Here is a 25,538-nt window from a genome sequence, read left to right on the forward strand (position 1 = left end):
GTATTTGTTCTAAGTCTAAGGTTGATGACTGCAGCTCCTTTTAACCACGCGTTAAATCTGACTCATTTTTTTTTAAATCATTGCCTCTGACGTATCCTTCCTTCATTTATATGCCCTTATTATCGTGCATAATGATAGATTCACAACAAATGACAAATACTCTAATTACTAGCAAGCAAAAAGAGACTGTGCTTGCTCTCTCATTTAAAAACATTGCCACTCTATCCTCCGAGGTCATTTCTCAATACTTTATAACAAAAACCTGTATTCTTTCCAGAGAGCATTTCTGTCGATTTTAATTGCCTTAATTTTGCCCACTAGGTTAAAATGCTTCCGAACGTATTTTAATGGCATGTGTAATATAGTCACTCTGCTGGGAAACAAAGAACATTGACTCAGCAATAGCCAGAAATAGAACTGACTGTACCATTGGAATCCAATTACCTTCAAGAATTGAGCCAAGATCAGTGCAGTCCCACAGCTTTGCCAAATCAAAGACTCTGATAAGATGCTGACGATGGTTAGTACTATGCCATCGATGGGATTCACCATTTAATGAGTTTGCCATTTTTGTGAATCATTAGGGAAAAACTCCAATTTGAAAATAAGGTACTTCCTCAAAGGAAGGGGGAAATGCTGGCTTGTGACTCTCTAATATTTTTTCATAAATCTCCCAAAGACTGGGGTCAGCCTGGCTCGATTAGAAGCACTCTTGCCTTTGGCTCAGAATTTTGTGGGTTTAAGCCCTACATTGAGAGTTTGAACTCACACAGGTTTAGGCTGACACTGCAACACAGTTCCCAGGGTGTGGTGCATTGCCAGTGGTGGTGTCCTTCAGATGAAACTTTAAAGCAAAGTCCCATTTGCCTCGTCAGGTGGATGTTAAAGAATTCAATGACACCACTCAGAACAGAAGGGAATTTCTCCCAGTATCCTGGCCAACAGTCAACAAGAAGCACTTATGGTAAGTGTGGTAAGTTTTAAAATGAGGCAAAAAAAGTTTTTAAAAAAATTATAGAAATATTATCAAAGCCATTGAATTGAATGTTTTGCCATAAGGAATTTCAGGCATTTAATCAAAGGTCTGTGCTTGCAATAAATTGATATAAGAGGCTGTAACAGAGTTATCAGTTCTCATGTTATTTAAGGCCGAGTTGATGTGTGACATGTGGAGGGATCTCCCAACAAGAGCAATTGGTATTGTGTGAATTAACTCCTTTATAAAAGTACCAGATAATTATAAACTTTGCATAGCATTGGAGCAGAGAGGGACCAATGTCAGATAAATGAACAATGACTTATATACCAGTTGGGTCGGTAGAGAGGAAACCAGAGCTGACTAATGGAAACTTTCATCGCCACGACTTTGGACTGTATTCAAAACAAACATGGAGAGAGCTGGGAAAACTCAGCAGGTCAGGCAGCATCTATGGAGAAAGGAAAGTGAGTCAATGTTTCTGGTCCACAATCCTTCGTCAGAAAAGTGTCCACGACCTTTCGTGCTTTTGTGTTTTGAACTGCATTCAAACCTGAGTCATCGAAATCATTATGCCACTCAGTTCCCCTTCATTTCAATATCACACACATTCACTTGCCTCAGCTCCCACGTTCAGTTGCTTCAAGAAAATTCTCTGCTTGACAATGACAGTCTATATTTTCTTGTGACATAAACAGTGAACAAATGGAACTAGTATCAGTGGGATACATGTTAACTCTCCATCCATCACATAACAAGGAGGAAGTGTATGACGTAAGCCAAAGGGTGACTTTGAGAACATTTGCAGTGTGGCTGAATCCACAGCCAAGGCACAAGAACAGTACAGCTGTGAATAATAATGGATAACTTTTCTTAATGTGAATCATATGTACCAAGTTTATTCCTCAGCACTGCTAGGAATTTTTTGTTTGTGGAAACAGCAGGAAAAAAAGACTAATTTTTCCCGTTCTTAGCTAAGCAGTGGGTCAGTCAAACATATTTGGATTTGAGGGCCAAAATGTCACATCGTCTTAGCCTGTAGGATCATTTTCAACAAATCATTTTTAATTTGGAAATTGATTCTTGATTCTTTCAGTGAGGGGCAAAAAATAGCTTCTAAATTAAGAATGAATTGAAGAATTTTCCACAATTCTGCAGCGTCTTAAAATCCCAGTCTTACTGGAGTTCAATTGTGGTTGTGTCAGAAGTACATCCATTTTCATATGTTGTTTCAGTTTTGTTTTATGTACTTTTCATTTATGTCCTCTTTCTGGATGAGAAATTTGGGGTTCTAATCACAGAGAGGTTGCCCCCTTCCCCCTCATTGTCGCTGATATAACGCGAAACATAGCTTTCTGACTGTGGAACAAGTGGAATATAATACTAAAAAATAATAATAATCCTTGCATTGGTATAGCTCCTTTCATGTTGGGAGGATATCTCAAATTGCATCACAGGATACACTGCAAAGTGGAGTGACTGTGTTTTGTGGGGCAAATGCCATAACAATGGCAATTGCTTGACACAAACCTTCCATTTCACCTACAAAATATACAGTCAATTCACTTTACAGTATAGTCTGTGAAGCACTTTGAGACGTCTCGAAGACATGGTAAAGTGTTATATCAAATGCAATGATTATTATTATTATTACAGTGACTAGTGCTAGGTTCAAAATATATATTTTCACCGTTGCAACAAGTTGAATATCCTTTCCCTGGAGAGTTACTTTCATTCAATTTTCCTCTCGTCTTTCCTTTCTGGCTCTTATTATGCACAACATGTCACATTGATTTTGTGTACAATGAAGACATCAAAAAAGTAATTGTTGTGTCATCTCTATTCATCTGTCAGAACTGCTTCTGCTTATTAATGGCAGTCTAACCTAATATTTCTTTCTACAGAATCTCATTGGCTACTAGTATGTATGGTCATTCCTATCTCTCCCACTGTGCTAATGGATTAACCCTCTCGCTGTTAAGTATCTGATGCAAGTTCCAAAATATTGCAACCACCACAAAGCACAACATAAATTCAGCAGCTGAATCCCAATGTATAGCAGCTTTGCTGATTTAATACTGATAATAATCCTTACATTTGATTCAGCGCTTTATCGTGTCTTCGAGATGTCTCAAAGCGCTTCACAGAATATACTGTGCCACTGTGTGTGGGCAGCCAATTGCACACAGCAGTGTTCCACAAATAGTTGTGGATTGAGTGATCAAATTATTATTATTGTGGGGGAAGGGAATTAAGTGTCTTATCCTGTTCTTTTCTCCCATGAAGTAAAAGGAGGGATTCCACTATCGATAGCATATTTTTCACTCAGTCACTATGGCCCTAGCGTCTGGAACTCCTGCCTCCAACCCTCTGCCTTCCCCCCCCTCACTCACAGACGCACACTTGTCTTTAAATCCCATCTTAAAAAACTACCTCTTTAATTACACCTATGATCACCTCCTCCCCTTTTTCCCTTGCTCAGCATCTAACCCTATCACTGAAGAAGTCCAAGACGTTATCATACATGAAGGGCATTAATATAAATGCAAATTGTTATGGTTTTCACTTTATGATATATGTGAATGTAGGCAAATGCACATAAATAATAATTATATATTTTTTTGAGCATTTAAAATGGCTCCTTCAAGACCAAGCAATGAACAATATAATATCACAGTGAAATAAATATTCCAGAAATCACTGTTATGGATGCTACAAACTCAAACGTATCTCACCTGTGATGGTGAGTTATAGCAGTTGCATCACTTGTGAAGGATCCATTACTCACCATGAGTGATACACATGTGAAAGAATTGACAGGAACTAAGTTTGTTTCTTTATTCCTGCAAATTAATTCTGCGACACACGAAGATATTCCTGACCGTAATATCGCTGTCTGCGGGGAATATCAAGCATGTCAAATAGCAATCCTGTAGAATGCAGTGAAATCAGAATAACAAATCCACTCCTCTGCCATTGGCAACACTTCTTATACTCAACAGGGATAGTGCGCTTCAAAAATAATATACCTCTCGGCTACATAAAACAATTTCAGATTTTACTGTATATGTTCTGTAGACCTATGTGTCACTTTAAGGGAAACCTGCATCCTACAAAAGTGCTTGGAAGCCATTTCTATTTTGTGTGGAGAAAGACTTGTACATTCAATGTCCTTTTTACTACATAACAAAAATGTGCATTATATAATAATAATAATCATCATCCTTGCATTTGATATAGTGCCTTATCATGTCTTCAAGACGTCTCAAAGCGCTTCACAGAATATACTGTAAAGTGAATTGACTGTGTATGTTTGTAGGTGAAACTTGGCAGCCAATTGCACACAGCAGTGTCCCACAGCAGTCAGGGTTGAGTGACCAAATATTATTTATTTATTCATTTATAATAAAATGGAAAAGCGATTCACCAATCGACTAACAACCGGGTTCCTACTGACTGCTAGGTGAACAGAGGCACGTGGAGTAAGGAAACCTGCCCAATGTTTCACCCTGCCCAAGAATCAAACCCAGGTCCTCTCGCTTGCAAGGTGAGTGCTCTAACCACTAAACTCCAGGACTCCGCATAATACCCTTCAGTCGGGGTAGAGACTCCGAACACTTATATAATAATAATAATCCTTGCATTTTATATAGCACCTTATATTTTCGAGACGTCTCAAAGCGTTTCACAGAATATTCTGTAAAGAGAATTGACTGTATATTGTGTGGGCAAATGCGGCATCAATTGCGCACAGCATTAAATGACATCATATCCCTCACAAATAATGCTGCACTTTTCCCCTCCTCCTCTCCTACAGGTGCTGACTAAATGCAGCAGTACAATTCCATAATCACTGACAAGCCTTCCAGTACATTGCCCAAATAACCCTCATTTCATGTGTAAATCTAGACAGTGACCTTCTGCAATGTGTTAATTAGTGGTGATAAATAACACATCACAGGCTGTAATTTTCACTCTATAGACATCACTACGATTCTGCAAGCCAAAGTCCCAATTGATAAAGGGGTGGGGGGGTAAGGGGGATGTCCTTGCTGGACAAATACTGAGACCTCTGTGACCTTCTAACTCCCTACCAACCTGCCCACTCTCTACCGCTCAGCAGGCTCCAGCCTACATCACATCCCCCGCATTGCCCACTCCACCATTGGCAGGCAGGCCTTCAGCCTCTCTGCCCCCACCCTCTGGAACTCCATCCCGCAGTCCCTCCGCCTTGCCCCCTCCTTTGCCTCCTTCAAGACCTATCTCAAGACCCTCCTTTGCGAGCATGGCTTCGGCCACCCTCCTGCACCCTCCCCTCCCCACCCTCCACCCCTCCTGAACCCAACCACCAGCTCGGGTGCGGATCCCTGACTGTCCAGCACTTTGAGATATCTTCCTTACATGAAAGGCGCTGCACATATGTAATTTGTTGTTGTTGTGATTGAGACACTTGCCTGTGTTTTATTTTGCCGTGGTAAGCAGTGCAGTGGAGTTACCATTATGAAGATGGCAACTCTGCAAACCTGATAAGATGGCCAGTCAGAAACTGCAGTATCTTGTGTCTAAAACAACTGCTGCACAGCAGCCTACCCACCCCGGGACTCATAGCTGATCTGGACAATGATGCATCAAGAAGCTCCTCACAAGGCAGAGCACAGTAGTAATTAGACGTGAAGAAGCTGGAATAGTAGGTTCTTACAAATTATGGTGAGCAGGTCAGAATTTTCTGCCCCGGGTGGGATCCTTTGCTGCAAGATGTAAAGGGAAATTGCTTTGATGCACTGCCTTGTGATCTATTCTGAGATTCAACAAAGGCAGTGCTGCTTTTCATAGTTTATTTTGCAACGTTATAGTATTTTCATACAAAAAAGTCCATTCCTGAGATCTGGAGGAACGTTGGGGTGAATATTCGCAACCTCTTAACATTCTGCCCTGTCGATAACTAAAGGCATCAACTAGTGTGTGGGAGTGATCTACCTCCGCCCGCCCCCTATAGTGCCGTTCAAGTCAGGAGGACATCTCAAAGCGCTTCACAGGATATAATGTAAAATGGAGTGCCTATGTATTTTGTGGACGGGATAGCGGAAATGTAAGCAATGTGTAAATGAACTCATGGACACATCACAGCTTGGGTCAGCTGGTAGTACTTTTTACAGCATATTCTGTGAAGCTTTTTGAAACGTCTTCAAGGTGTTATATCAATTGCAAGGATTGTTATTATTAAAGGTTCAAGTTATTTTCACCCATAAATTATACAGTCAATTAATTCACTTTACAATAAATCCCGTGAAGAGCTTTGAGATGTTTCGAAGACTTGATAAGGTGCCATATCAAATGTAAGAATTATTATTATCAAGGGCAAGAGTTTGTGGTCTACCTGACAGCGACTCGATTGTAGGGTTGTCAGGAGCACTTTCCAATTAGATGTTAAACTGAAAAGAAAACATAGCTGTTATGTTTGTTACATTTCGTAACGGTGAGCTGAGAACATAGTCATCTAAACAGATTGTGTGTAAACAGTTTGGTTCCTTAAAGCTACAGTTTCAATCACTGAAACATTGTTGTTTAATAATTGAAAGCTACAAAATTGACAACTGTTCAAATTCAACACCGACAAAAGACCTGAAGCAAACATATACTGTATACAGAAACAGATCGGAAGACAGTACCTGAGCAATTCGAATTAGCTAAGTTTGTTGCTTGTTTAATCCTGTTTAAAAAAATTCACAAAACCAAAAGTTTATTTTGGCAAAGTAAAACATGAAGAAACAATGTAAAGGAGTCTCATTTGTAATCAACTTGAAATGTTTTCAATGTCAAGGGGTCTCATTTGTAATTAACTTGAAATGTTTTCAAAATGTTTTCAAAATAGTCAAGTTTGTGAATATCTTGCTTGTTTGCTGAGCAACAAAAGCAGTTGATTAAACTGCATTAAAAGGCAAAAATCCCATGACACTATTCAAAAAGAGAAAGTGAAGCGCTTTGAGACATGTTGACTTGATAACGCACTATATCAAATCTAAGGATTATGACTCCTGCAATTTTCACCCCAACTTGTTTCCGGAAGCAGTGTTCGGAACAAAGAATGGGGAAAATCTAAGACAGGAAAAATAAAAAATAGATGAAAAGAATACCAGATGAGACTGAGGAGAGAAAAGAACACGAGAGTGTGAAACACTGTTAGATGTTTGACCTTAGGAGGTGCTGTAAAAAGGCAAGTTCTTTCTTAAACCACCCTATAATCTTGATTACATGTGAAAAGAAAAAAATACTGAAGTGAAAGGAAAATAATAGCACAATGTTGTAAATTTCCTAATTTCTGTGCCCATGTTGGTATAATTTCAACTTGACTCGAAGCAATTCTAAACTTGAAAAACACAATTTGTTCAGAATGTTTAATAATTGTAATTCATATCGAGCCTTTCAGTGAACATTTTTTGCTGAGAAAGCTGTCACTCCAAGGGTTAGGATCTTTAAAGAAAGGAAACGAGAATTTCTATTTTATAGCCTGTCCCAATGAAATGTTGCAAAGTGCCTCACATCAATTAATGTCAAATGTGAATTATAACAACATATACGTGTGTGTGTGTCTGTGTGTCTGCAGGGATTATAGATGTTAAAGAGTAACCTGGAAAAAGGAACTAAAAGGAAAGCGGAAACAATTCTGCGGATGTAATTCTAGGTTACATGGAATTTCATGGAATCCAATATTTACACCAAACTGCTCGAAGGCATATTGCAAAAACATATCTGGAGAGAAAATAAAAGATTTCCAAAGATTGATGAGATACTGTTCGTAGGGTTTTATTATGGTTCCATGTATTAATTAACACAAAGAGATAATAATAACAATCCTTGCATTTGATATAACGCCTTATCACGTCTTCTAGACATCTCAAAGTGCTTCACAGAATATACTGCAAAGTGAATTAACTGTATGTTTTATGGGCGAAAAGCAGCAGTCAATTGCACACAGCAGTGTCCCACAAACAATCCTGGAGTAAGTGATCAAATTATTATTTTTTTTGAAGGAATTATTACCCCCAGAAAAGCAATCTGCCAATCGACTAACAACCGGGTTCCTACTTACTGCTAGGTAAACAGAGGTGGAGTAAAGAAACTTGCCCAACATTTCATTCTGCCGGGAATCGAACCCAGGTCTTTCACTTGCAAGGTGAATGCTCTAACCACTGAGTTACAGGACTCTACATGGTTATAAAATGTCACAACCTGAATTATTAATAATCCTTGCAGTTAATGTAATGCTTTATCATCTTTGAAGCATCTCAAGGTGCTTCACAGTTTTTTTTACTGTGAAGTGTAGTGACTGGTATTTGTAGGTGATCGAAGTTGAAATGAGGCAAACTTAGTTAATTAACACAAGGGAAATGTAATGAAATCCTGCAGACTTTACCCTGTTTACCTGAAAATAATATTGATGTGTAATTTCCTCGGAAACAGGTGATCACTTCTAGTAAGATGGAGTTGGTTCCTGTAATCGGGGTGCACAGGAGCACTGACACAGTACTCATGAGATGCAATAGGAAAAAAAACAATAATTCAGTGTAAATCACCTTAATGCAATTTCATCCTGACTAATTTCTATGATAATCAAGGGGTTTGAGATGACTTATAGCATAGCTATTCCAATCTGAGCTCTACTGAACAACAAATAAAGGACTCCAACCTGCTGACATATTAAATTGGTTTTTGTGCTCATGCATGCTCCATTGATTAAATCCTAATAATCTCTTCTGACAAACATATACCAGAACTTCAATTTCCCAAATCTCCTTATTTCATTTTCCACATGTGCAGACTGCAAGAAAATGCCTGTAGATGCATATCACATTTCTAAGAAGTCTAAAAAAAAGTCATCCCAAATTCCATACGATTAATTTAGGAAAGGTATGTCTCAAATGTCTTTCAAAATCCAACTAAATCTTCAACTCTTTGACTGTGCCTTCAGCTACCTCCTGCCTTTCCTTTATCTCACACCCTGCTTGCTCACCCACTCTTACTCTGTAAACATGTTCCTCTACATGAAAGGTTATATGTGCAAGTTGTTGTCAAAGTATACAATGTTTATTAATCCCACCTGTTTGAGTCTCCATTGAAAGACAAGTATTGGCGTAAGAAAGAAATTGTTTTCATAGTATCTTATCATACTGCACCATCTCAATGTGTTTTACTTATTACTGTTGAGTGTGGTGACTGTTTTTAAAAGTTGCCGGTCAATTAGCTCAATGCAAGATCCCACAAACAGCCAGGAAATTAATATTAATTATTTTTGGAAATTTATTCAACGAGTCACCAGCAGAAACTGCCTTCTCCGTTTGACTGGCGTCATGAGATCTTTAATGTCCACATAAAGATTGGGAAAATGGGACTTCGGAGTAAACGTCTCTCCTGAAGGATACTGTCTCCAAGAAGCCAACATTCCCCTAATACTGCATTGGAGTGTCGGCCAAGGCTATGAGCTTCCAAGGATAAGATTTGTAGTAAAAATAATAATAATCCTTGCATTTGATATAATGCCTTATCACATCTTCAAGATGTCTCAAAGTGCTTCACAGAATATATTGTAAAGTGAATTCACTGTATATTTTGTGGGCGAAACATGGCAGCCAATTGCGCACAGCAGTGCCCCGTAAACAGTCGTGGATTGAGTGATCAAATTATTTTAATTCATTTTTAAGGAATTTTTTGTAGTGTTTGAGTTTTTTAATGCTTTTCTGTGCCCAGTGCTCAGAAGCAAGGTTGACAGCAGAAGAGGAAAGCTTGCAGACAGAAATAATCAACAGACATTCCTCCAGGCATACTTCAGAACTCATGGTTACCTATTACCAGATGCCATCGAGAGCACTAAAAGATGGCAAACTGAAGACACTGGGGGAAGAGAGGGAGAGAACCAGAAGGAAATGCATTTGATGCCTGTGATAAGAAAGGACTTGCTACTATGCTTCTGTGTTTTATGATGCAATCACGGCAGCCTTTAACCCACAGCAGAGTCCCACAAATAACCATGTGGTAAAATCAACAATTTTGCCCGGAGAATTGTTCACCAGGAAAATCGCTCTTCTTGAATGATGAACCGGTAGATGGGACCTGTGTTGGGTTGTAGAGAGGAAGGTGCAGGTCAGAACATGGGCTTGGACTCTGGGGGCCATGATATGAAATGATGTGACAAATTGTTCCAGGGACTTTTTTGTCAAGTGCTTTATGTGTAACGGGGTTTGTTGAGGGGATAAACCGGTCAACAAACCTGGAAGAGAAGCAATTAATTCCTTATTCAGCCTATCCTGGTATCATGTTATTCAGCCACCCGCCAACCATTCAAACAATCTCCTTTACCCCTTTTAGGGCTTGCATCTCATGGAAAACATCTAGAGTAGGGGGTCATTGTTAAATGGCTGAACTGGCTCAGAGGAGATGTGCCTGGCAATGGTCCACAGTCATAGTTGACCAGCCCACCTGGCTCACGTTCTCCTTTCCTGTTGCTTGTCCAGCGAGGAGCTTTGACTTGCAGGGTTAACCAGACCTGAGTTGGAAGAGTCCCTGCCCCCAGTGACTAGTTTGCCCTTCCAAGTCCTGCCCATGAGCTAGGCTGGGCTGGTCACATGGTCCTCATCTCAATGCACACATTGTGGTTTACACCCCTGGGGGTTTGCCTAGTCACTGATTGTCTTCAGGAACCGTGCTGTGTGAATCATCTCCCTCCTCAGCATGTGGTCGTGCAGCTTTCATTGCCTCCAAGAACACAAAGGAATCTTGGAAGCCAGGGTTGTGTGTGTGTGTGTGTGTGTGTGTGCGTGCGCGTGTTTTTTCAAAAGTTAAACTTTCATTCATTTTCACCTCCTCCCCCCAAAAAATCAACGGTGCCTTGAAAAACAGAAGGAAGTGCCCACGTTTAACTGATTGGATATGGTTTGTAAGTGGCAAGCGTCTGATTGATGGATGGGAAGCGCGTAAGAGTGGGAATGTTTAAAGGCAAGAATCTGAGATCTTGGGAGATAAAGAGATCTGTGGAACGTGCTGTAGGCAACACGGACTCCCAACTCCAGAGGGGTGGCAGAGAAAAGTGAATTAAGTGTTTGAGCAAAAGTTCAAAAATGTTGAGCCGGTCGTTTGAGCATCGCAACTTTACTATGGGGAGGCTGGTCATTTAAGACACTTTCAAAGAATATTTTTTCACTAACAGTGTTTTTTGAAAAAACAAAAAAAGTCTTTTTACTGGCCCCAACCTTGTCAACTTTAAAACGATCATGTGGTCTGCATCCATCCAATAACAACCCCAAATTCCTACAGCCATTGCTCTAATCTGGCTAACTCCCTTACTCATTCTGTCTAGAGGTTTTTTTTTGAGATATACTGCATATCTAAAAAAATGCAACACTACACATTAATCTGCTGCATCTGAGAGATAGAGAGAGAGAGAGAGAGAGAATAGGACTTGTATTTGCTACAAGGGTTCACTCTGCCTGGTTGCACGCATAGAGAGAGAGAGGGAGGGAGGAGGGAGGGAGAGAGAGAGAGAGAAGGAAGGAAGGAAAGAGGGGTGGGGGGGTGGTGGTTTTAGTCTTTAGTTCAAAGCCACGTCACAGGGGGAGTTGGAGCTGCTTTAAATCCCAGAGCCCTGATCATATTTCTCCCTGATCTCACACACACACACACTGCTCTTGTCCTGGGCAGGAGGCTGCATGCAATCCTCTCTCCTTCACATTTTTTTTTTCTCTCTTTGGGCTCAGATCCGACCAAAAAAAGAAAGATGGTAAGAAAAAAAAAGCCTTTTTTTTAAAAAAAATATACCTCTTTCACTTTTTTTTAATAAAAAAACGATATATAGATTTATATTACACTGCAGATCTGTGTGTGTGTGTATATATATATATATGTAACGTTTGCATTTATGTTGTCTTTACCATTTTGCATCTTTTTAATGTGTTTTTTTTAACAGATATTTCAAAGTATCCCGTTTTTTGTCCTACTGACCGTCGCTCTGGTCCACTCTGAAGTAAGTTTAACCTGGTTTGCTCTTGTTCTTAATCCCTCTCCTCCTTTTCTCTTTCTCTCTCTCTCTCTTTCCTTCCCTCCTTCTTCCCTTTTTTACTTCGATCGATTGATTGATTGTTTTTTTTTGCTTTGATTTTAAAACGGAACAATGTTGCATTTTTGCATGTTTGGGGTTTTACTCCCATATACATATATATATATATACATATACTTCACCCCCTTTCTCTCTCCCCCCTCCCTCACACCTTGCCATGTAGCTGTCCTGCAAGACAAAGTGGGGCAGTGGAGAGAAAAGGGGTGAGAAGTCTCGCATTCATTAATGTTTTAATAATAATAATCCTTGCATTTGATATAGCGCTTTTCACGTCGGGAGGACGTCCCAAAGCGCTTCACAGAACACACCGTAAAGTGAACTGACTGTATATTTGTGGGCGAACGCGGCAGCCAATTGCGCACAGCAGTGTCCCACAAACAGTCGTAGATTGAAAATGATCAATTTATTATTGTTTTGGTTTTTTTTTGGAGGGATTATTATTTTCTTTCTTTTAAAAAAAGAGCAATCCGTTTGTTGCCAGTGGCAAACTGGGGTTTGATGAAATCTGTTCAAGAAAAGGGCTTGGTGAGTGAGGGGAGGGAGAGGAGGGAGGTGGGAGGAGAAAGAGTTGGAATTTCACTCTTTTGTAGAAGGATTGAGTTTGTGTGAGTTTGTGTGTAGAGGGCAAGAAAAATGCTTTTTGATGCATTTGATGTTAAAGATCAGCAACTGATTGAATGCTTGTTTAGAAACATTCAAATGGGGACTGTAAAACAAAGCGTTGGTGAGGAAGTCTTAATAGAATAGAAGTTACCCTTCGAGTCCACAGAACGAACGGAGGAAGAAAATACTTGAGTGTGTAACAACCAGCAGAGACGTGTGAGGGGAGAGAAGGGGGAGAAGAGAGAAACCATGAATTTTATTTAAAAAAACAGCAAATCAAGAATTACAGCAACTTGCATTTATATAGCGCCGTTCGTTGTAGGATAACGTCTCGTAGAGCTTGAAGACCGAAAGAAAAAGGAGGGGCCCCTAGAGGGGGTGTGGGGAGGTTTGGGGAATGAACCATCACATTCTTGAGACATCTGGTGTTTACTCACTTGTGTCACTCGTGGATTTCCACGGGTTTATTAACTGCACGGGAATCATGGGTGTGGATGTCAACGTTACAAATATGAAGCCGACATGATTTAGCTTCTGAGGAAATCTTCACAATCCTAAAGCTTTTATTCTATGCGAGATTTTTAAATGTAACTTTTAAAAAAAAGGGTCTATTCAGTTCAGAGTTTCCCAGAGAAACTAAATAATCTCTTAAGAGAGGGGCCCCATTGCACAGGGAGCTAGTGAACATAAGTAAATTGCAAGAGTAAATAGAGTAAGTAAATTGTAACTCCACATCCCTTCTACACCATTTTTGCTTGTGAAATCATATCACACTACAGTATGTGATAGTTTTCATGGTACTGTTTCTTGGCTAATGTCAGGAAAAATGCTCGCATTCTTGCTCCGAGCAATCTGGCCAATAGGTACCGGTGTGTTTTCACATCCACAACCTGATCATTATAGCAAGTATATGACACTTGTTTGTGTTACATCTGGTCAGGCTATACTGGTCCCAGTTTGATGGTGTAAAGGTTGCATTAAGAGTTTGTGCTGATTCGTCCAAAAAAAAACACCAAATAAAAGTCTTTCTATTTAATAGGGAAAATATATTCTAAGTAACCTGATATTTGTAAATTTGATTTAATTATTATAATTCATGAATATGTTATCTCAAATTGTGTTGGAATATATTCTAATAAAAATAATCCTTGCATTTGCTACAATACCTCTCACATTGAAAGGATTTCTCAAAATGTTCGCAGGATTTACTGTAAAGTGCAGTGACTGTTTTTTGCGGGTGAACACGGCAGCCAATTTCCGCAGATTAACATCCCACAAACAGCCCTCAAGTGAATGATCAGTTTTATCTGGGGGGTTAATGGCCAGCACAGTGGGCGAAACTCCCTGCTCTTTTCGAGTAGTACTATGGGATATTTAAGGTTTACCTCAACAGGTAGACAGGGTCTTGGTTTGACATCTCTTCAGAAGGACGGCACCTCCCAACAATCCAGCGCTCCCCAGCACTGTGTTGAAGTGTCATCCTTGACTGTGAGTTCAAAGCCCTGACATTGGATTTGAACCTGCAACCTTCTGACTCAGAGGCAGCGTCTTTCTACCAACTGAGCCAGGCTGACACTTTTTNACAACTCTCAAAGACAAGATTGTGTAATTTGCTTAATTTCAGAAAATTTCCATTTCCGATCAATCAAAGCCAAGGATTATTAGTAGCCAATTCCAAAATGCAAATTTAATTTGATTAGCATGTTATTAATATATTATCCCTCTTGGCACAATTAGCTTCTTTTAGCTTCCAAGTTTGTGACTAAAGGAATTATGGTTCTGACCCTATAGGGTAATATATTTTCTAATTCACCTAATGTAAATGCAAATGAGGTCTAATTAGGTAGTTGAGTTATTCTAAAATTCAGTAAAGTTGTAATTTAAGATTTACTGATTATTAATAACATTGAAAATTTCCCCATTGTTCTTCTTTCCTGGTGCATATGGGGCATGGGATGCTGCAGTGTAGTGCTAATTGAATTGGTCTTTCACTTCATGGCTGTTTGTGGGACTTTGCTGTGCGCAAAATGTCTTCCGAGTTTGCCACATCAGTAATGACTTTTACACTTTACAGTAAAATCCTGTGAAGCGCTTCAAGATCTCTCGAAGTGTAATAAGGTACTATATTTATAATAACAATAATAATAATCCTTGTATTTGATGCAGCGCCTATTTGTAACTAACAGGGGATAAAACTGTGCAGCTTTTAAATCATTGTCGGTGATTTAGGTGTGAGTTTTCAACCATTGAGATAAGATGAATAAAGTGTGAATGTAATTTTCTCTCCCCCAAAAATCTTATATATAATGTAGAGTTAGTGGAGAATGAATCAATAATGTGCAGTCATTGTGACTTGGTGAAACCTGGCTGAAATCAATACATGCAGTTTTATTTATTAGGGATATTGGGAAGTTGTCTGAAGTACCATTCCTCCTCTTGGCATCCGTCAGGTATATATTCTGTTGGTACTTGAGCTAACTCCTGGCTTGCAAAGTTTACTTTACACTGCTGCAGGACTTGAAGACTTTAAATGCATCCAACCAGGACCAGCAGTGCATTGAGATCGCACCCCTCTAGCCCCCCCCCACCATCTGCAATATCCGTCCTAACCCAGAAGCAACCTGCACCTACAGGGGGTTAGTTTTGTAAGAGAAGCTTTAGTACATTTCTCCTTGGAGCAGTAGCCTTGATTTATTCCAGTAACAAATATGTTAAGGCACTTCCTGATGCTATGTTATATGGTCACCAAATACAACTTCTAGAGCTAACCTCTTCTAGAGAGTGTTAGGGAGTAACTCTACCCATCAAATTAGTACCCGTGTTTACGCCTAATCCCAGTTCTCTGCTCTTTCCTCATTCCCTCCAATACCATTTCCTACCTGAAACCAATTCTGTTTCAGTGCCCCAGTCAACTCTGCTCCGAGCAACCTCCCCTCACTTTTACTTGGCACTTGGTGAATTAAGTGCTCAACAAAGCTAATGATGAATATTGTTGCTGTGTTTGGTAAGCACAGCAAATACCCTTCTCTTGCACCTGGACTCAACCCTGACAAAGCCATGCAAACTAGTTTGTTAGATTAGTGTGGAAAAGAATGAAAGTGGTCAGCTCCACACCAATGCAGTTATGGGGCCAAGCTATCAGCTGTGGGTGTGATAAGAGCATCAACCACAAGGGCTTCTTCCCCTTCAGCCTAATGACTGTACCCCGTGCCAGCTGCAGATACACTCATCTGCAGCTATATCTCACCTCTTCCCGTTTCAGCTCCAGCTTCACATATTCCACTCCACCTATGGTGCCCTGTCTTGACAGTATTGTTGCCAGGAACCCATTCATGCAGAGGTTCAAGCGCAGAATTAGTCATCACTTGCTAAACCAAAGATGTTAACAGAATGCCCTAAGCCATGTAAAATCCTATTTATATATCCTTTTCCATTACCACTGCAATATAATTTTCCCACGTCCATCTGTGTTCCCTTCTTGATCACCAAACACAAAATGCTTTAATGAACTGCCTGTGTCACTGTTGCTTTGGCTACACTGCTGTGCCAGCTAGTAATGCCAACAAGTGAAGTCAGATGCCGAACATCTGGGCACGTGCGACTGTATAATGCGGATAGACTCATGGCACTACAGTGAAATAGATAAAAGCATTAGGATTCCTGGTCTGTCAGGACCGCAAACATCTTAATGTTTGCTGACAGATGAGGAGAATTTTCAAGATAATCTCAGCAGAACAAGGTGTTAGATTAGTGTGTAATTGACAAGATGCCACTCGGCTTGTTAGTTGAGGCGGAAAGGTGTTATTTGAACTATTCCCATTTTGGGGGTGAGGGAAGGCGGGGGTGGAAGGGAGCGGAAGGAGGTGATGGTGGGAAGACGGATTGGCATATATAAATTTATGTGTACTTTAACCCTTTCAAGTTTTTAGTTTTTACCAGGATAAATGGAGAAAGGTTACCCATAATGATCCTTGTCTTTCGATGTAGAGTTGAGACATCTCAAAGTGTTTCACAAGAGTTTACTGTAAATTGTGGTAACTGTATTTGTAAGCAAATGTGGCAACTGGTTAAGACGTTAACTGATGTCCTATCTGCCCGTTCAGGTAGATGTTAAAGATCACCACGGAACTGTTCGTGAAGAGAATAGTGTTTCTTCCAGTGTCCTGGTCAACAATCCCCCAGATAAAATTGGTCATTCCCTTCATGGCTGTTTGTGGGGCCATTGCTGTGTGCAAAGTTTGGCCACAAAAAATAGAGTCACTGCACCTTGCACTAAATCCCGTGAAGCACTTTGAGACGTCCCCCGACATGAAAGGCGACATCAAATGCAAGGATTTTTTTTTTCATAGGAACGATACACTTAAGGGCCTCCTTCTGAGCTGTAATATTTACAGTTCTATTTTTGCCCTTCAGAATTGCTATTAAGTGGTGTCTATGAAAATGATTATCTGCAACAATTCTACACATTAATTAAAATTACAGCAAATAAGGAACTGAACGGCATTGCTAAATCCTTAGTGTGTCGGGGGGGTGGGGGGGGGGCGGTAGGCGGGAGAAATAAAACATACAGAATTTGTACTTTCATAATCTTTGCTGTTGAAAATCTCCTTGTTGCCAAGGGAGAGAAACTGAAGGAAGCACTGCCTGTCTGATACCAACCCCCTGCAGTGAGGATTGGGCACAGAAAGAGTCAAAAGGGCAGCTGTTTTTTTCAGTCACTTTGATCATTTTGCTCGCTGAATCGCTTGAAAGGGAGCAGTGCTATTTCTGATAAAATCGCACCGCGCTGTGACTTTTGTGGAGGACCATGTGAGCAGCCTCCCGGTTTCTGAATAAAAGTGGCATTAGTAATAGATTGAGCGCTAAAACCCAAAGTGTTTTCTTATATGTATCACAAAGAAGATTAATTTGTCTGGTGGCTAGGTCCCACACTGGATGCTGCAGGCAGCGGTGAGTTGCACGTTTATGAGACATTAACATTTGAAAAGATCAAATGCGCTTCCTGTAAGCTTTAGTCTTTGCAATCTGCAGTTTTGACTGGAGCTGTGCATCTTAGGCAAATAGCTTGTTTTCATCTGGGAAAAGATTTGCAGTGCTGTTGCTGGGTTGACATTAATCATTTTTATTGTAAAATTTTCTAAACTGGCGGGCAACATCTATCACAGCTTGGTTTTAATAGTGACTGACTTGTAGACAAGAGATGCTTTACATAAGGGATTATTTATTCTCACGAGAGAAGATGATTTTTTTAAAATAAAGTACTAATCTTTAGGAAGCAAGATTGGATTTTTTTAAAAAAATCAAAGTGAATAACAGGAAACCTTAATGGTCCAAACCTCATCTTTACAGTTAGACCTTATTCCGAGTTTAGTGTTCAGATCATGGATTTTTTTACTATGCTGCCGAGGCACATCTAGTGCCAGATATGTCTCGGGTTTTGTACTGAGGTCAGAGTGTCATTCTCATTGATATCAATGTATGAAGTGTTGGTCTAAAGAAAATTAATTGAGTAACTGAATTGTACTGTTTCCCTGCCTTCCGCATCCTTGCCCACAGTAAATTCTGCAGGCCAATCACCCCCAAACTTGCCAGGCTCCATCGTCTCCCCATTGGTTCGATTTTAAAGGTCTTTGGCCTCACTTACAAATCTCTTTGCGCTCTTATCACCTGCCTATCTCTGTGATCTCCTCCTACCTCTGTTTGGCTAACTCATCCATGCCATCATCAGTGCCAGAGCTTTCAGTTTCTATGGGTGTTATCTCTGGCACTCCCTCCCCTCTCTGCTCTGTCTCACCCTCTCTATCTGTCCTCAAGTCTCTGCATTGTACGAGACTCTGCGCTTTCGATGCAACGTTAATCTGAGAACTCGTCTGCTTTTTCAGCTGGATGCCAGAAACCCCTAAAACTGTTCAAAAAGAGAAGGCGTTTCCCCCAGTGTCCTGGCCAACAATACTAATTAAATTATTCGTCGAACACCTGGCTATTTGCAGGATGTTGCTTTGTGCAAATTTGCTGCGGAGTTTGCATACACTTAACATTAACTGCTATGCAGCACGTTTGAGATACTCTGACATGATATGGTGCTATTGCTATTATTACAAACAAAGCAACTTGGAGCCTGATGTAGAGTATAAAATATATAATCTGTAAATTACTCTTTTCTCATGATCAGAAAATGGGGCGAAGGCTCTGAAAGGAAGTAATCATTTCCCTTGAGAGGGGCAACATCTGCTGGTGTTCCTTGCTGAATCTTTTAAATAAGTTAAGGAATATTTTCAGGAACACTGCGACCTTTATCCCTGTGTTCCAATTAATAAAATTCCACAAGTCAAATTGTCTTCATAGTCAGACAGTGTTGCCCATTCTTCATTGACAGTAACAAGCACAGGGAATACAGTATCTTGAAGGTCTAATTTATATTAAGAGCGATGACCTTGTAACACCTCCTCTGAAGGGTAAAGAGAACTCTATAAGTAGAGCTGAACAGATGCCCTACTGGATTTAGTCATACAGTCATTGTGGAGTTGATTAGTATTTGGCCTGAGTATGATTTTCCGCCTGATGTTCACATGTCAGAAACTAGAAAATATAGCAACTGAAGCAGGGTATTGTTTTTCAGTGTGTGAAATACTATTGGTATTTGTGTCGCCCGATTGTCTGTTGGCATGACTGGGGAAGCTCCACGTTCAACAAATAGTTCTTCCCATTTCGGTGCTGGATGGAATAAGTGTGAGAAATGCACAGTTGTAAATCAGACCCATCGGCAACTTTTTCAGGGGGTTCTGATAAGATAATTAAACTCAGCAAAGCTGTTCCCCACCAGGAGGCTTTTGTTTCAGTGATAATTGACCTGATTGTGAGCTTGAGATGCTGAAAGGATTTTGAAGGTGGTTGCACATCTCATGAGATCTTTATCTCTCGCTCTCCGTTGGGCGCATCTTCCTCCTTCCTCCATCTTTTCCAGGCTATTGTTTGACTTGATGCTGACAAGTCATCTGCTTTCTCTCCCAAGCTCTTCTTCAATGAAACCAGCGGTGCTGATGCTGTTCTACTTGTGCATTCAGGGAGACTATGGTTGTGGATTATCCAGTGGTAGTGGTTAGCTCAACACTGATTTAAGTCTTGACTGGTCCTTTCTGCAGCGAAGGTAGCCAGTATCACTGACTTAGAATTGTGAAGAGACGAGTCGCCTGCCCCCCTCTCCTCTCCCCCCTCCTCCAATCTCCTCATTCAGTGGATGGAAACCTATCTTGTGGATATTGTAATTTCTGGCTTTCATTTATTGTTCCGAGATTTAGCACCAGTCTCCAAATCGATTACATTTAATAATATACATGGGATAAAGTTGGTGCGTTTCCTGCAGAAATAAATCTCCCCTTTATCATTTAACCCCAGCAAATAGTCACATCACAGACCAGGATTCAGGGCTTCTATGTGGATTCATATTGAATTAAATCACTGGGTGCACATTAGAGCAAATGAGGTAAAATCTGTGGCATTTCATCACATAATTATTCCACTGAATCTGTTATGACATATTGTGACTTTACCTGCATTGTGACATACGTAAATGCTAGATATTTGTATGCTGCAATCTTGGAATTGATTTATGCCTCTGATTTATACATCGTTTAGCGGCAGGTTTTGTGTACAAGTTACAAGCAGAGCTGAAATCATAAATATGTGTGAATTGTTCATGTTTTGTGCTTATGGTTTATGACATTAATTTCACATCCATTATGCCTATGAAGTAATCAAAGAAATTTTTTTTTGGTGGGGTGTATGTTTGGAAATGCATTCATGGCACTATTTGAAAACAGAAAGGAGTTTTTCCTGGTATCCAAGCCAACAATCCCCCAGATAAAATTAGTTTGTGGAACATTGCTGTGTGTGCAAATTGGCTGTTGCGTTCACCTACAAAATCAACAGTCGCTACACTTTACAGCATACCCTTTGATGTTTTTGAAATGTCCTGACGTCAAAGGCACTATATTAAATATAAGGATTATTATTGTTATTCTTTCATTCTGCATTTAGTGAATAGCTCAAATCATGCGCATATCTATGCTGCGTCCATTCTCTCTCTCCATGTCAGTACTGGGGAATGGAATATGACCCTGCCCGATCACAGCAGAAAAGGTGCACAGGTATAGATAAGCACATGTCTGTCAAGGTCAGCACTTACATTCCCACTAGGCACTACGTACGGGCTTGGTTTCCAATCAGAGTTTGCTCCACTTACTGGAGAGGACGAATAGATTCCATGTCTGATCTGATCTTCATCAGGACATCCTTGATGGCCTGGCTCAGCTGGGAGCACTCTCGCCTCTTTAGTCAGAAGGTTGTGAGTTCAAGCCCCATGTCAGGACTTTGAGCTCACAGTCTCGGCTGCCACTCCAGTGCAATTCCGGGGGAGCACTGCTGTATTGGAGGTGCCGCCCTTCAGATGAGATGTTAAAGTGAGGTCCCTTCGGCCAGTTCAGGTGGATGTTCAAGATCCCAAGGCACTATTTGAAAAGAGAAGGGATTTCTCAGCGTTCTGGCCAACAGTCTCCCAGACAAACCTGTGCCTGTTGCTATTATTAGCAATAATACAGTCACTACATTTTACGGTAAAATCCTGTGAAGTGCTTTTCAACAACAACAAATTATGTTTGCATAGTGCCTTGGGACTATATATTTATAAGGTAAGAAATTTTTAAATTTCTCGCTAAAGCAGTGTGAGTTGACAAGCTTTATAGACCGGCAGGTGATGTACAGCAGGACTGAAAATCAGTGCAGATTCATTCTAATCGCGCTTTTCGCATGATGTCAGTCACTTTGATTCAGGGATGCCTTGCAGCCAGTGTTGTGTCAAAGAAGCACCACATTAATAAAGAGGATGTCCTGGCCGCCACAACTTTCAACAGCTGCCTTTTTTTTGATTAACCTGTCAGATCCATGACTAGATCCAGCTTTGAATTGCGTGACATTGTTTTGGTGAATAACATCCCTTGTAGTGGTGTTGGCGAAACAATCCTGAAATTATATATATATATATATGCCAAGAGCTGGCTGGCTGGCTAGCACACTGCTTCTTGACCCGCAAGGCAAAAACCTCCGAAGGTCATATTTCTGCTTTCCAGCTGTGCTCTTTGAACCTGCCAGACCAAAATTCAAAGGTCGTGGTTCTGCTTTCCAGTCAACCCCTGCTGATGATGTAGATGGACAAAAACTGGTCTGGTGTCAGAAAGCATAGCACCCCTTTCTGCGCACCCCTTTGTGTCAGCAGGAATCTGAGTACCATTCGTTCTAAACAAAGGTGAGCCAGATGGCCTGTGTGAGGTGCTGTAGCAAATATAGGTTGTATGGCACAATGCAGGAGTAAATCTTTCTGTGTTTTTTTCCCCCACTCTGTTTTGCTTTTATTCGCCGGTGCTATCTTTCAGTGGAAATGACTTCAGAGTGGATAATTCCGCAGCAATAATTTCCTCGGCCACCCTTTGCCCTGGATTTTTGATAAAGGACGAAGGAGGAGAAGCAGAGAGTTCTAGCCTCAAACCATTCCAATCGAGAGGCAAGATTAAATCTTCAGGAGCAGCAGAGAACAATGACAAGTGTTTTATGTATGGGATTTCAGTATTACAAGTTCCTTTGGGGGGGGCGGGGGAGCATAACCTCAGACTCTGCAAGTGAGAGTTAGGAAAGGTATTGATCCAGTTCCCAAAGAGAAGAAGCCCGTGATCCAGTAAATTTGCAGCCTCGTTGACAGGTTTGACTGCAAAGGGAAATAGAAATGTAACTGATGTCGAAGTGGGTGCTTTTCCCAAAGTTGATAGAAAAGGTTTTTGTTTTCGGGTAAAGTAGAAGCTTTACTGTGTGGAGCCACTGGGTGAGTGTTTTCATTCCTCCACACTAAAAGAACTAGCAGTTTTGGAGCAACAACAACTTGTGCCTTCCGCCCAGGGTAGCGTTTCAAAGCACTTAACAGTGGCGGAGCCTGACCCAGCCGGGTGGGGGAGACGACCGTAAGCACGGCTGAAACGCATCACAATGTCGCAAAGCCTTTTGCAAGGATTATAGAGCCCAGTGCAGCAATGACCATAGGCGCAACCAGGAGTTATTTTGTGCACAGTGAGTTCCACCAACAGCTATAACGACCAGTTGATCTGGAGGATTGTTGGTCAACACCACTAGAAGAATCTCGTCACGGGATCTTTAATGTCAACCTGAACTGGTTGGGGTCGTCAGTCTAATGTCTATTCTGAAGGAGGACACCACTGACGGCTAGCAAGGAGTCCGCAGCAAGGCCACTCTTCATTTAGATGCCAGTGAGAGGAGCTCTGAGCTTCCGTTCAAGTCTTCGTGTGAGAACTCAGGAAAAGAGGATGGGCTGAGAGTGGATTTTATCACGGACAAGCAATCTTTTTGGCCTGTAATAAACTACAGCACTGGTGGTTTGCATCCCTCCAGAGTCGGTGCCATTGATAATGGGCATTACATGCGAGCACCCACACTGCTAAAGGGGGGGGGGGGGTGAGGGGTGAGGTTGCGGTGTGTTGTGTTATTGTTTAAAGTATTAGACCAGCATCGTCTGGGAACTGTTTTGACCAGTTAGTGCCAATCACACATAGCATTTGCGATTGACATTTGTTACACATTTGGTCGAACACGGAATTGGCAGTTTGCATGTAATCTGAGTTCCTTGTTGGGGAATGGGCCAGGGGAGGCAGTTTTCTGAGTACTGTAATATTTTCCAGGACTCCTAACATCTATGAATTCAGAGAACTTAATGCCCCACGTACAAGTTTAAGAACATGAGCCAAGATCAATAGCGTCGAGTTGGCCTGACCCCAGATTTTAAACACAAAAAATTGGCAGTAAGAATTGCGTCTCTTATTTGTGTTGCTTTAAGGGGGAACTGGGAACGCTTCCTGTGTCGTTACACGACTCTGGGGAGATGTTGGCTGTCTAGACGATCCTGCTTAGCTCTGCATTCTTTCAGGAAAAGGATTGTGATTTTTTTTTCTTCCCACTGAAAGAGCCAGGGCTGGTGCAGAAAAATGTTTGGCCCTGGTGCCTTCACCTTTGGTTGTGTACCTGTCAGGCGGATGGCAGCTCCTATTCCTATAAATAGATCAGAAATTCATGGGAAATTGCGAGAAGTTCTCAGATTTTAGCTATCTGTCTTTTGAACCACATCAAACTCAAAATTGAAATGATAGCTTAAGATGGACATTAAAGATCCCATGGCACTATTCGAAAAGAGCAGCAAATTTATTCCAGTGTCCTGTTTGACAATTCCCCAAATAAAATTGGTCATTAACTTTGTGGATGTTTGTAGGACATTACTGTGTGGAAATTGGCTGCCACGTTCACCACAAAACACCACGATCACTCCACTTTCCAGTTTATCCTGTGAAGAGCTTTGAGGCATCTGCATGACGTGAAAGGCGCAATACCAAACTAAGGATTACTATCAGCTGTGATAATGGCATGTTGCAGTTTTGACCCATTAACCATGATAGATGGGCATGGATAGCTTTAATCCTTTAAGCACGGTAGTCGTGCTTCTCAACAATGAGGTGTCACAGCAGCACAGGAGCTGTCTCTGGGGAGAGGGGGAAGAAACAGCCTTTCACCAAACTAGCAAGCCCGAAAACCAAGCCCCATTGTATGAGAATCCTCCTGAGCCAGTGGTTGTGTGAATGCAGGATGGGTTTCATCACTGCCAATGGGTGATTTGAAGCAAGTGCTAAAGAAAACAGACCTCTACCGTGGTAGCCGTTGCCTGCGTGCAAAGCGCCAATAAACACTTCAAAAACAAAAGGAGGCAGTTAAACATTCCATTCTGCAATTGCCTTTCAGCAGCTGAAAAAGCTCCCTGTATTTGCTCGCTCTTCCCTTCTGTGATCTTGACAAACATTTGAGTAGATCAAACAGGGGCCAGACGTGTCTGACAGCTGAAGTACTTTTTGCAGGAGATGAACTGTCTCAGGCACCTCTCGTGCACGTTCAGGTGATGATGATTGGGGCTGGTGGTGGCAAAATGCATAGGAACAGGCAGACAGGATCTGTTTAATGTCTCACCCGAAGGATGGCAACTCCGACTGTGTAGTGCTCCCCCAGCACAGCATTGGAGGTGTGTCACCAATGTGAGCCAGACTGTGTGAGCTTAAAGTACTGATCTTGAGTTTGAACCATAATCTTCTGATTGTCCTGTATATTGTACATGCATGCTGTATCGGGGAGTGAGTATATCTCTTGAGTCTGTGAGCGTGACTAAGAGAGTGTGTGGGGGAGGCAAAGTGAGCCTGAGTTGTGTGAGTGAGTTAGAGGGGATATCTGAGACTGGCCCCCTCCTCTGTACAAGTGGTAATTTCTACTTTTCCATTAAGTTTTGTGACGTGATGTGTGCTGAGCTGGGCCTTGGTTGAGCTTTTGTTGGAGCTGCTTGTTCTGTCTCTGCTTGTCGCTTTTCAGACAATCTGTCTGTGATGCTCGGTAGGACTGGCAGCCAGATGCTGCAGTTTACGAAGAATACTTTGAACTGGCTTGCAGATAAATCCTGGCGCTTTGTGGAAATGTCCTCCGGTTTTCAGCTCGACAATGCTGGTAGTCATTGAATAGACGAACATAAATTGGTGCAAAATCTTGCCATGAAGTGAAAGCGTTCTTCTGAGGGGAATAAAAAGTAACTATTCATTTGGTTTGTTCTCTACCAAGTAGCTTGTACACTGGAGCTGCATGTTCAGAATGTATATTTACACCTCTTATTGGATGAAGAGAGCACTCATCCTTGACGTTGGGGAGGGGTGCTCATTCCTCGCAATCTGCTGACCATCAAGGATTCTTTCAGCTTCGAAACCCCTC

At 41.2% G+C, this 25,538-nt stretch overlaps 1 protein-coding gene across 1 annotated transcript in view; it reads left to right on the forward strand.

Moving 5' to 3' along the window:
- Positions 1-25,538, forward strand: part of fstl1b (follistatin-like 1b) — a 99,387-nt gene that overhangs the window by 26,069 nt on the left and 47,780 nt on the right. The window contains 1 exon segment of the mRNA XM_007895842.2: positions 11,934-11,990. Coding sequence (XP_007894033.2) covers positions 11,934-11,990 — 57 coding nt within the window.

This window comes from Callorhinchus milii, unplaced genomic scaffold (genome assembly GCF_018977255.1).
Source record: "Callorhinchus milii isolate IMCB2004 unplaced genomic scaffold, IMCB_Cmil_1.0 Scaffold4, whole genome shotgun sequence".
In the NCBI taxonomy this organism is placed as follows: Eukaryota; Metazoa; Chordata; class Chondrichthyes; order Chimaeriformes; family Callorhinchidae; genus Callorhinchus; species Callorhinchus milii.